This window comes from Hyla sarda, chromosome 7 (genome assembly GCF_029499605.1).
Source record: "Hyla sarda isolate aHylSar1 chromosome 7, aHylSar1.hap1, whole genome shotgun sequence".
Lineage (NCBI taxonomy): Eukaryota > Metazoa > Chordata > Amphibia > Anura > Hylidae > Hyla > Hyla sarda.
The window spans coordinates 85,752,048-85,765,246 of NC_079195.1; the positions used below are offsets into that span (position 1 = coordinate 85,752,048).

The following is a 13,199-nucleotide window of genomic DNA, read 5'->3' on the forward strand; positions in this document are numbered from 1 at the left end:
TGGAATGTATCACCTAGATTACTGAAACATGTTTGTTTTTTTTCTAATCTGGTTGTATTTTCTGATAGTAATATTGTTTACTTCATTTATTTTGTGCATTATTGTGGGGGCAGCCATATTGCTGCTCTAAAGTTAGAGATGTTTTATAACAGCCCCATTTATATTGGAAACAAACTGGAGTTGACCCGTTAACTTCAGGAGAGTTTTCTAGGCATGCGCTGTGACTTGTGCAGAGGTAATTCTTCAGGAAGGGGGAGACTATGGCCATCACCTATCGTGAATGGTCTCATCCTGTCTTATCTATAGACTGATGTCACTTTGTACTGTATTCCTGTCTGTGATGATAAGAAGAAAACTGTTCAAAGTTTTCTTTACAATACAAAAAGTGTCAGCATATTATTACTCTTATTGGTTTGTGTCACGGTTCGGCTGGCAGGAGGTGGATCCTCTGTGCCAGAGAGGGATTGGCGTGGACCGTGCTAGTGGACCGGTTCTAAGTTACTACTGGTTTTCACCAGAGCCCGCCACAAAGCGGGATGGTCTTGCAGCGGCGGTAGTAACCAGGTCGTATCCACTAGCAACGGCTCAACCTCTCTGACTTGAGGCGCGGTACAAGGGAGTAGACAAGAGCAAGGTCGGACGTAGCAGAAGGTCGGGGAAGGCAGTAAGGATCGTAGTCAGGGGCAACGGCAGGAGGTCTGGAACACAGGCTAGGAACACACAAGGGAACGCTTTCACTGGCACGATGGCAACAAGATCCGGCAAGGAAGGGAAGGGGAAGTGAGGTTATATAGGAAGTGCACATGTGAATACACTAATTAGAACCACTGCGCCAATCAGTGGCGCAGTGGCCCTTTAAATCGCAGAGACCCGGCGCGCGCGCGCCCTAGGGAGCGGGGCCGCGCGCGCCGGGACAGGACCGACGGAGAGCGAGTCAGGTACGGGAGCCGGGGTGCGCATCGCGAGCGGGCGCCACCTGCATCGCGAATCGCATCCCGGCTGGAGGCGATATCGCAGCGCACCCGGTCAGTGGATCTGACCGGGGCGCTGCAGTAGCGAGGATGTGGCGAGCGCTCCGGGGAGGAGCGGGGACCCGGAGCGCTCGGCGTAACAGTACCCCCCCCCTTGGGTCTTCCCCTCTTCTTAGAGCCTGAGAACCTGAGGACCAGACTTTTGTCAAGGATGTTGTCCTCAGGTTCCCAGGATCTCTCTTCAGGACCACAGCCCTCCCAATCAATCAAAAAAAAATTTTTCCCTCTGACCGTCTTGGAGGCCAGTATCTCCTTTACGGCGAAGATGTCAGAGGAACCGGAAACAGGAGTGGGAGAAACAAGTTTGGGAGAGAAACGGTTGATGATGAGTGGTTTAAGGAGAGAGACATGAAAGGCATTGGGAATACGAAGAGAAGGAGGAAGAAGAAGTTTGTAAGAGACAGGATTAATTTGGCACAAGACTTTGAAAGGACCAAGATAGCGTGGTCCCAGTTTGTAACTGGGGACACGAAAGCGGACATATTTAGCGGAGAGCCATACCTTGTCTCCGGGAGCAAAAATGGGGGGAGCTCTTCTTTTCTTATCGGCAAACTTTTTCATGCGAGATGAAGCCTGTAAAAGAGAATTTTGGGTCTCTTTCCATATGGTGGAAAGATCACGAGTCACTTCATCTACAGCAGGCAAACCAGAGGACAAGGGAATAGGGAGGGGGGGGAAGAGGGTGACGCCCGTACACCACGAAAAATGGGGATTTAGCAGAAGATTCAGAGACTCTAAAGTTGTACGAGAATTCGGCCCAAGGTAGAAGATCTGCCCAGTCATCCTGGCGGGAGGAAACAAAATGCCGTAAATAGTCACCCAGGACCTGGTTAATTCTTTCTACTTGCCCATTGGATTGAGGATGATAAGCAGAAGAGAAGTTTAATTTAATCTTGAGTTGTTTACAGAGAACCCTCCAGAATTTTGACACGAATTGGACACCTCTATCCGAGACAATCTGCGTGGGCAAACCGTGAAGACGAAAAATGTGTACAAAAAATTGTTTTGCCAACTGAGGCGCTGAAGGAAGACCAGGAAGAGGAATAAAATGTGCCATCTTGGAAAATCGATCAACGACCACCCAAACAACAGTGTTGCCACGGGATGGGGGTAGGTCTGTAATAAAGTCCATACCAATCAGAGACCAAGGCTGTTCGGGGACAGGCAGAGGGTGAAGGAGACCAGCAGGCTTCTGGCGAGGAGTCTTATCCCGGGCACAGACAGTACAGGCCCGCACAAAATCAACAACATCTGTTTCCAGAGTCGGCCACCAATAGAAACGAGAGATGAGTTGCAAGGACTTTTTGATGCCCGCATGGCCTGCGAGGTGGGAGGAGTGACCCCATTTGAGAATCCCGAGACGCTGGCGTGGGGAAACAAAGGTCTTCCCTGGAGGAGTTTGCCTGATGGAGGCTGGAGAAGAGGAGATCAGACAGTCAGGAGGAATGATGTGTTGCGGAGAGACCTCTACTTCCGAGGCATCCGAGGAACGAGAGAGAGCATCGGCCCTAATGTTCTTGTCGGCAGGGCGAAAATGAATTTCAAAGTTAAAACGGGCAAAGAACAACGACCACCTGGCCTGGCGAGGATTCAGCCGTTGGGCAGACTGGAGATAGGAGAGATTCTTGTGATCGGTGAAAATGATAACTGGAAATTTTGATCCCTCCAGCAGATGCCTCCATTCCTCAAGTGCCAATTTAATGGGCAGTAGTTCTCGATCCCCGATGGAGTAGTTCCTCTCCGCCGGAGAGAAGGTCCTAGAAAAAAAACCACAAGTAACAGCATGCCCGGAAGAATTTTTTTGTAGAAGGACCGCTCCAGCTCCCACTGAGGAGGCATCAACCTCCAATAGGAAGGGTTTAGATGGGTCAGGTCTGGAGAGCACGGGAGCAGAAGAAAAGGCAGACTTGAGCCGTTTAAATGCGTCTTCCGCTTGAGGAGACCAGGACTTAGGATTGGCATTCTTCTTGGTTAAAGCCACGATAGGAGCCACAATAGGTCAGTGGATCTGACCGGGGCGCTGCAGTAGCGAGGATGTGGCGAGCGCTCCAGGGAGGAGCGGGGACCCGGATCGCTCGGCGTAACAGTTTGAGGTCAATTTGTGATCCCATCATTGTCATGTGTGCGTTATTTCAAAGGGAACCTGCCATCCCTCTCGTCTTGGTGGTCCCCAGTGGCTTCTCCCTATCCCACTAGCCTTGATTGATAGGTTTTGTTTTATACCTAAACAGGGAAAGATCCATCAGGGCCGGAAGGGCAGAAAGAAGCCACTGGGACATGGTTGTAGCAGCATGAAAGTGACAAGCTTGTGATGCCAGGCTTGTGGAACTACTAAAAATCAACTTTTTTGTGTCGCCATTAAACTATAGGACTTTGTTATGGCTACATGGTGTAAACATATAAAAATACAAAATATATTATATAAAACATATCCACTTGAGGTCAGACAGATATTTGTATATATTTGTAATTCACATTGAGTTCCATTGAATGATTCCTCCCTCCCCTTCCTTTTTTTGAATACCACAGAATACAAATATTTGTAGAACCAAATAAGGAATATGGAAAATGCTTTTAGAATATTGATGAGTGATGCATCCTATGTTTATATAGACGTTCATTTACAGCTCTAGCTTTCATTTTTAAATTCTTTCTTTTTTTTGTAGTTTTTTTTAATCTTTTGTTTTGGGCAAAAGTTCCACACAGTCCCTCCAAGATTATTTGTAATACCTGGTTGGCCACACACAGGGATAGATATCGGGGGACAGCAGTAGGGGGGGGGGGGGTTGGTTTGGGGTAGTTCGTTCCTTCCATTTAGAGCATTTTATCATGGTCCAGCGACAAGACATGGGATTTTCTTATGCATTCATTAGATTACTATCAGTTTCCATAGTCATTCATGGAATCTGTCAATGATTACCTAATGTGTATAGTTAATGTACTTTATCCATGCAATATATAAGATAACTAATGCGGAGAGGGGGTAAAAAATTTCACAAATGGAATCACTACTTCCTTAAAATTAATTTAATTTAAGCAATTAGAGCTAGATACTGAAACTGAAACTTTTTTATTTTTTTTATTTCTCATCAGTTTTTTTTCTTTCTTTCATTGTAAATTGTTTTTATTTTGTTTGTACATTAATAGCGGGGCAATCACCCTGTCTGATCGGTTTTTGCAGCATATAGAGATATGCTTTACAGCAGGACCCATGGCTATAGGCACAATAGACCAGACCCAATGTACTTGTATGGTAAAGCCTACTCTTAGGACTAGTGGTCAGAATGAAAACTGCAAGACTTAAAGTGAAACTGTCATCACTTTTTAACCCCCCCCCCCCAGACTACTGCCATGTTGTTACTGATGACCAAAAATGTAATGCAACCATGCCTTTGTCTGTGCTTTTCCAATCTTTTAAAATCTTTTTATTCTGCGGTCAGCCACAGTTGGATAGGCGTAGTCAGGGTTCATATAACAAACGACTGTGGCTGACCACAGAACAAAAAGATATAAAAGTTATAAAAGATGGAAAGCGCCAACAATGAAATGGCTACAATTATTTCTGGTCATCAGCAATAACATGGTGGTAATATTCTGGGGGTTAAAAAGTGATGGCTTTTGTGCTTTAAGGATTACTTTGTAGATTTATAATGGGGCTTTTTAGTGAAACTGGATGGAGAATGCTGTGTGCCGAAGTGCTTAGGCATGAGTTACCCTGATTCTTGTAATAATTGGGGGGGGGGGGGGGGTGGCGGGGCGGGGCGAGGTCTCGGCACTGTAAAAAAGTGAACTACTAGCTGTTAATGAACTTTTTTAAATACTTTGACCATAAAAAATGGGGTGACACAATAGCTCTACAGTATGTGCATGTTTTAGAAAGGTATTTTAGATTGTGAACCCCATTCATTGGTGACAGGGAAAGATGTGAAGAGTGACCATCTCTGTACTGTGCTGCAGAATATGTTGGTACATAAACCACCTTAAATAAATAAGCTAACAACTTCTCATTGTTCTGGGTTTTCTAATGTTTGAAATTAACATCATAACATGTATTGAAGAGAACTATGCCCAAAAACTGAATTAATATGCAGAATGCTATGCATTTAATAAGAATCAGCTATTTTGGTATAATGCCAACATGGTGTGCTGCACATACATATAACTACAAATAATCTGTAACATCTGCAAATATTTTCTTTGTATTGCAAAGGGTTGTACCCCCAGCAAAAATCCAGAAGAACTGACAGTGACATATAGTGCACGCTGTGGAATTGAAAATCTGAGGCATTCCCTAAAATCCATGCGTGATGCACGTGAAAGGAGTTTTGCAAAACCTCATTCACTTGCATTGTATTCACAGCATGCGTATAAAACATTACAAAATGACTACAAAGCAGTAATCATTGTATAATATCAGTGCATATTTAATATCACAAATTACTGCATAGTAACACCAGTTTTTGAGCATACAACCTCCTAACACTTAATATATCATCCAGGGACACAGTTATCTATGTGTCGTTCTGGTGGTGGTGTGCATTATTGAGATTTACGTATGGAATATGTCCCAGCTGTCATGTCATTGATTTGATGTTGAAGTGTATACAATGAGGATTTACCAATGTATCACTATCATCATTAGGGCCTGTATTAGGCACTGCTCGTAGTTACAGCCAGTTTTTCTTCTTAGGTGAAGATGCAATGACAGGCGACACAGACAAATACCTTGGACCACAAGATCTGAAAGAACTGGGGGATGACTCTTTACCCCAAGAAGGATACATGGGCTTCAGCCTAGGAGCCAGATCAGCCAGGTAAATCCCAGTGTGGTGGCACTGTATTCCACAATACACCATTGTCTGACATTTCTCCATCTCTTTTCAGTTTGAGCTTTTACTTCATAATCATGGAAAGTCACAAATGCTGTTAAAAGTACCTGTAAATCTAATATGTGTATACAATGCCATGGTGCGTTGAAAAGTATAATGAGAGTAAACCCTGTGAGGTGCATATCCTAATCTCTGGATTGTTTTAGCTGGAGTCAATGGCATAAAGAACAATGTTTAGCAGCAGACAAATAATAAAATAATGAAAGTCCTTTTCTTTTTTACTTTGCAAACAGGATAAAACAGTATGACCAGGAAAAGGGGGTAGGGGTTATTGGAAACCTGCTCACCTGGTTGGTCGGCTTAAACGGATACCCGTCCCAATGGAGAAGGCATTGTAATTTCTGCAGCCATGTTTAATCTTTGAGATTATATAGGTTGTAGGTTGAATCCTATAGGGTTGTTTGAAGGACTGCTGTACCACGCAGTCTTATATAGGACACAATTTTATTATAGGAAAACGCTTTTTGGGGGCAGATTGGTATCTTTATCTGGTCCTCTGGACCTTTCTGACCCCTAACTCATTTTCCTATAATAAAGTTCTGCCTTCCATGAGACCCCATGGTGCAGCACCAAAAAATATCAATAACAGGTCACTGCACCTTCCTTGTGCCATTTATAATACTGGCCCTTAAAGCGTACCTGTCATAGTGCAAAAAAAAGAAAAAAAAGTGATATGTTACTCAGGACCTAATCCTGATCATGTGCATATAATTTTTATGTGTCTCGGACCTATATATCCACAGATATAAGCATTTATCTGCTGGTGAGTTACTTTTCATTGTGCAGGCTGGAGGGGGCGTGTCAGTCTGTCTCCCTCACAGGAGCAAGCCTGGGCAGTCAGCCAATCAGTACTCTCTACTCTGTAACCCTTTCCTCTCTGGTTTTATGCTGTGTCATGTGTCAGAGGAAGATACTTGGAGCTTGCCTGCAGTGATCAGAAGACATTCTAGTGAATTCATAACAGGATAAAATGTATAAATATAAGAATAGATCTTTATAAAATTAGTGCAAGGATTTTTTAGATAAAAGTACAGCATTTTTATGAATACATGTTCTATCTGTTTTATCTTCTCCTAGTAAAGCTGGATGCTAATCAGCATAGCTGTCACTATGTGTGTCATTCATCTTTCACAGACTCCTGAATGTCTGATCAACTTCTTTGTTATTCAGGAGTCCGAGAAAGCTTTGACTATTTCAGAATGCTGGGAGTTGTTGTTTAGTAACAACTGAAGCTGCAATCTTTGCAAATAACTGTGTTAGAGCAGTTTTGCCTCCAGCTGTTGTAAAACTACAGCTCCCAGCATGTCCACACATCCTTTATCTGTAGTTTTGCATACACAATAGAAATCTCCTATACTGGATACCGGTATGCTTTACGGCCGGTGTCCAGTATGCTGTAAAATCCAGACTAGTCTGTCTGGCTAAAAGACAGGCGACCCCTAGTGGTGGCTATTTTAAGCTTGAATTTCAGGTGAAAATGTAAACATTTTTTAACAGGTGTATATTATGAAATGTCATATGTCAATGCAATATATGAAAAGTTTTTAACAATGACAGTGCCTCTTTAAGGCACCATTTCCCTGATGCTACTAACTCTGCACCACTAACAGCTCCTTTCTAGCACATGGACATTGTTTGTCATTGCAGCTCAGCTCCATTCACTTGAGGATGAGCTGCCAATCCAGAGGAAAATATATTTTTCCTTTCTCTTTAAATCCCTCACATCCCCTTTAACAATACACATGTAAAGGTTAGAAAACACTACAGTTAGAAAATTCTCCAGTAAAACTATTAGACCATCATCATTATCTGCTATTAACTTGCACATACTCTTATATTTCTTGTGCAGATGTGCCACCTAAGTATTTTAGCATTATTTTAGTATGTTCCTTATAAGAATACAAATAATTAAGAGATAATCTAACTATAACACTGCTCACTTTTTCTTTGCCTTGGTTTCTGAAGAACCCATACTACCACCAGTTTATCAGGATATTACACTTTGCATGTGGAATCCAGGCCTGTTAAAGCTCTGCTGTTGTAGATATAGAGCTCTGTATTCTCTGGAGTTCCGTGAGTGCCAGAGACATAGCCATACGTTCTCTGTGAAGCTTATTCAAAGCCCACAACACAACCGGGCACTGTGTTGGTGAAGGAGATTACTGCAAGTGTTTTGGATTACAGCGGTGTGTTTGCTGGTGTTCCAATGTTTAAGCCAAAAATGCCCTCTTTCACAGTGAAAGCTGTACAGACGTTTCCCTTAAATACTGAAAATTTCAGGGCATCTGAAAAACATTTCAGCGTAGAAGATGTAGACAAGTAGGAATAAAAGTTGAATAATTTTAATTGCTCCACCAGGTAATGACTGTACATTTCAGTAGTCTGTAGCCATAGATTGTCTCACACCTAACATTGGGTTCACAGGTAGTATTTTGGTCAGTATTTGTTACGCCGAGCGCTCCGGGTCCCCGCTCCTCCCCGGAGCGCTCGCTACACTCTCTCCGCTGCAGCGCTCCGGTCAGATCCACTGACCCGGGGCGCTGCGATTCTGCTTCCAGCCGGGATGCGATTCGCGATGCGGGTAGCGCCCGCTCGCGATGCGCACCCCGGCTCCCGTACCTGACTCGCTCTCCCTCGGTCCTGTCCCGGCGCGCGCGGCCCCGCTCCCTAGGGCGCGCGCGCGCCGGGTCTTTGCGATTTAAAGGGCCACTGCGCCGCTGATTGGCGCAGTGATTCCAATTAGTGTCTTCACCTGTGCACTTCCCTATATCACCTCACTTCCCCTGCACTTCCCTGCCGGATCTTGTTGCCATTGTGCCAGTGAAAGCGTTCCTTGTATGTTCCTAGCCTGTGTTCCAGACCTCCTGCCGTTGCCCCTGACTACGATCCTTGCTGCCTGCCCCGACCTTCTGCTACGTCCGACCTTGCTTCTGTCTACTCCCTTGTACCGCGCCTATCTTCAGCAGCCAGAGAGGTTGAGCCGTTGCTAGTGGATACGACCTGGTCACTACCGCCGCAGCAAGACCATCCCGCTTTGCGGCGGGCTCTGGTGAAAACCAGTAGTGACTTAGAACCGATCCACTAGCACGGTCCACGCCAATCCCTCTCTGGCACAGAGGATCCACTACCCGCCAGCCGGCATCGTGACAGTAGATCCGGCCATGGATCCCGCTGAAGTTCCTCTGCCAGTTGTCGCTGACCTCACCACGGTGGTCGCCCAGCAGTCACAACAGATAGCGCAACAAGGCCAACAGCTGTCTCAACTGACCGTTATGCTACAACAGTTACTACCACAGCTTCAGCAGTCATCTCCTCCGCCAGCTCCTGCACCTCCTCCGCAGCGAGTGGCCGCTCCTGGGCTACGCCTATCCTTGCCGGATAAATTTGATGGGGACTCTAAGTTTTGCCGTGGCTTTCTTTCCCAATGTTCCCTGCATCTGGAGATGATGTCGGACCTGTTTCCCACTGAAAGGTCTAAGGTGGCTTTCGTAGTCAGCCTTCTGTCCGGAAAAGCCCTGTCATGGGCCACACCGCTCTGGGACCGCAATGACCCCGTCACTGCCTCTGTACACTCCTTCTTCTCGGAAATCCGAAGTGTCTTTGAGGAACCTGCCCGAGCCTCTTCTGCTGAGACTGCCCTGTTGAACCTGGTCCAGGGTAATTCTTCCGTTGGCGAGTATGCCGTACAATTCCGTACTCTTGCTTCAGAATTGTCCTGGAATAATGAGGCCCTCTGCGCGACCTTTAAAAAAGGCCTATCCAGCAACATTAAAGATGTTCTGGCCGCACGAGAAATTCCTGCTAATCTACATGAACTTATTCACCTAGCCACTCGCATTGACATGCGTTTTTCCGAAAGGCGTCAGGAGCTCCGCCAAGATATGGACTCTGTTCGCACGAGGCGTTTCTTCTCCTCGGCTCCTCTCTCCTCTGGTCCCCTGCAATCTGTTCCTGTGCCTCCCGCCGTGGAGGCTATGCAGGTCGACCGGTCTCGCCTGACACCTCAAGAGAGGACACGACGCCGCATGGAGAACCTCTGCCTGTACTGTGCTAGTACCGAACACTTCCTGAGGGATTGTCCTATCCGTCCTCCCCGCCTGGAAAGACGTACGCTGACTCCGCACAAAGGTGAGACAGTCCTTGATGTCTACTCTGCTTCTCCACGTCTTACTGTGCCTGTGCGGATGTCTGCCTCTGCCTTCTCCTTCTCTACCGTGGCCTTCTTGGACTCTGGATCTGCAGGAAATTTTATTTTGGCCTCTCTCGTCAACAGGTTCAACATCCCAGTGACCAGTCTCGCCAGACCCCTTTACATCAATTGTGTAAACAATGAAAGATTGGACTGTACCATACGCTTCCGCACGGAGCCCCTTCTAATGAGCATCGGATCTCATCACGAGAGGATTGAACTTTTGGTCCTCCCCAATTGCACCTCGGAAATTCTCCTTGGACTTCCCTGGCTTCAACTTCATTCCCCAACCCTGGATTGGTCCACTGGGGAGATCAAGAGTTGGGGGCCCTCTTGTTCCAAGGACTGTCTAAGACCGGTTCCCAGTAACCCTTGCCGTGACTCTGTGGTTCCCTCAGTAACCGGTCTCCCTAAGGCCTATATGGACTTCGCGGATGTTTTCTGCAAAAAACAAGCTGAGACTCTACCTCCTCACAGGCCTTATGATTGCCCTATCGACCTCCTCCCGGGTACTACTCCACCCCGGGGCAGAATTTATCCTCTCTCTGCCCCAGAGACTCTTGCCATGTCTGAGTATGTCCAGGAAAATTTAAAAAAGGGCTTTATCCGTAAATCCTCCTCTCCTGCCGGAGCTGGATTTTTCTTTGTGTCCAAAAAAGATGGCTCCCTACGTCTTTGCATTGACTACCGCGGTCTTAATAAAATCACGGTTAAGAACCGCTACCCCCTACCCCTCATCTCTGAACTCTTTGATCGCCTCCAAGGTGCCCACATCTTTACTAAATTGGACTTAAGAGGCGCCTATAACCTCATCCGCATCAGAGAGGGGGATGAGTGGAAAACGGCGTTTAACACCAGAGATGGACACTTTGAGTATCTGGTCATGCCCTTTGGCCTGTGCAACGCCCCTGCTGTCTTCCAAGACTTTGTCAATGAAATTTTTCGTGATCTGCTATACTCCTGTGTTGTTGTATATCTGGACGATATCCTAATTTTTTCTGCCAATCTAGAAGAACACCGCCAGCATGTCCGTATGGTTCTTCAGAGACTTCGTGACAATCAACTCTATGCCAAAATTGAGAAATGCCTGTTTGAATGCCAATCTCTTCCTTTTCTAGGATATTTGGTCTCTGGCCAGGGACTACAAATGGATCCAGACAAACTCTCTGCCGTCTTAGATTGGCCACGCCCCTCCGGACTCCGTGCTATCCAACGCTTTTTGGGGTTCGCCAATTATTACAGGCAATTTATTCCACATTTTTCTACCGTTGTGGCTCCTATCGTGGCTTTAACCAAAAAAAATGCCGATCCCAAGTCGTGGCCTCCTCAAGCGGAAGACGCCTTTAAACGACTCAAGTCTGCCTTTTCTTCGGCTCCCGTGCTCTCCAGACCTGACCCTTCCAAACCCTTCCTATTGGAGGTTGATGCCTCCTCAGTGGGAGCTGGAGCTGTTCTTTTACAAAAAAATTCTTCCGGGCATGCTGTCACTTGTGGTTTTTTTTCTAGGACCTTCTCTCCGGCGGAGAGGAACTACTCCATCGGGGATCGAGAGCTTCTAGCCATTAAATTAGCACTTGAGGAATGGAGGCATCTGCTGGAGGGATCAAGATTTCCAGTTATTATTTACACCGACCACAAGAACCTCTCCTACCTCCAGTCTGCCCAACGGCTGAATCCTCGCCAGGCCCGGTGGTCTCTGTTCTTTGCCCGATTTAATTTTGAGATTCACTTTCGTCCTGCCGATAAGAACATTAGGGCCGATGCTCTCTCTCGTTCCTCGGATGCCTCAGAAGTTGAACTCTCTCCGCAACACATCATTCCACCTGACTGCCTGATCTCCACTTCTCCAGCCTCCATCAGGCAAACTCCTCCAGGAAAGACCTTTGTTTCTCCACGCCAACGCCTCGGAATCCTCAAATGGGGTCACTCCTCCCATCTCGCTGGTCATGTGGGCATCAAGAAATCTGTGCAACTCATCTCCCGCTTCTATTGGTGGCCGACTCTGGAGACGGATGTTGTGGACTTTGTGCGAGCCTGCACTATCTGTGCCCGGGATAAGACTCCTCGCCAGAAGCCCGCTGGTTTTCTTCATCCCCTGCCTGTCCCCGAACAGCCTTGGTCTCTGATTGGTATGGATTTTATTACTGATTTACCCCCTTCCCGTGGCAACACTGTTATTTGGGTGGTCGTTGATCGATTCTCCAAAATGGCACATTTCATCCCTCTTCCTGGTCTTCCTTCAGCGCCTCAGTTGGCTAAACAATTTTTTGTACACATTTTTCGTCTTCACGGATTGCCTACGCAGATCGTCTCGGATAGAGGCGTCCAATTCGTGTCTAAATTCTGGAGGGCTCTCTGTAAACAACTCAAGATTAAATTAAATTTTTCTTCTGCATATCATCCCCAGTCCAATGGACAAGTAGAAAGAATTAACCAAGTCTTGAGTGATTATTTGCGACATTTTGTTTCCTCCCGCCAGGATGACTGGGCAGATCTCCTTCCATGGGCCGAATTCTCGTATAACTTCAGAGTCTCTGAATCTTCCTCCAAATCCCCATTTTTCGTGGTGTACGGCCGTCACCCTCTTCCCCCCCTCCCTACCCCCTTGCCCTCTGGTCTGCCCGCTGTGGATGAAATTTCTCGTGACCTTTCCATTATATGGAGAGAGACCCAAAATTCTCTCCTACAGGCTTCATCACGCATGAAGAGGTTCGCGGATAAGAAAAGAAGAGCTCCTCCCGTTTTTTCCCCTGGAGACAAGGTATGGCTCTCCGCTAAATATGTCCGCTTCCGTGTCCCTAGCTACAAGTTGGGACCACGCTATCTTGGCCCTTTCAAAATTTTGTGTCAAATTAATCCTGTCTCTTACAAACTTCTTCTTCCTCCTTCTCTTCGTATCCCTAATGCCTTTCACGTCTCTCTTCTTAAACCACTCATCCTCAACCGTTTTTCTCCCAAATCTGTTCCTCCCACTCCTGTTTCCGGCTCCTCGGACATCTTCTCTGTCAAAGAGATCTTAGCCTCTAAAAAGGTCAGAGGGAAAACTTTTTTTCTAGTGGACTGGGAGGGTTGTGGTCCTGAAGAGAGATC

The 13,199-nt window shown here is 46.3% G+C and overlaps 1 protein-coding gene across 4 annotated transcripts in view; it reads left to right on the forward strand.

Annotated features, from left to right (window-relative positions):
* The window catches only part of ANK3 (ankyrin 3), a 332,095-nt gene that overhangs the window by 233,729 nt on the left and 85,167 nt on the right, over nt 1–13,199 (forward strand). For all 4 annotated transcript variants that reach the window (XM_056529886.1, XM_056529883.1, XM_056529885.1 and 1 more), the window contains one exon: nt 5,722–5,845. In XM_056529886.1, coding sequence (XP_056385861.1) covers nt 5,722–5,845 — 124 coding nt within the window. The remainder of the gene's footprint in view (nt 1–5,721; nt 5,846–13,199) is intronic.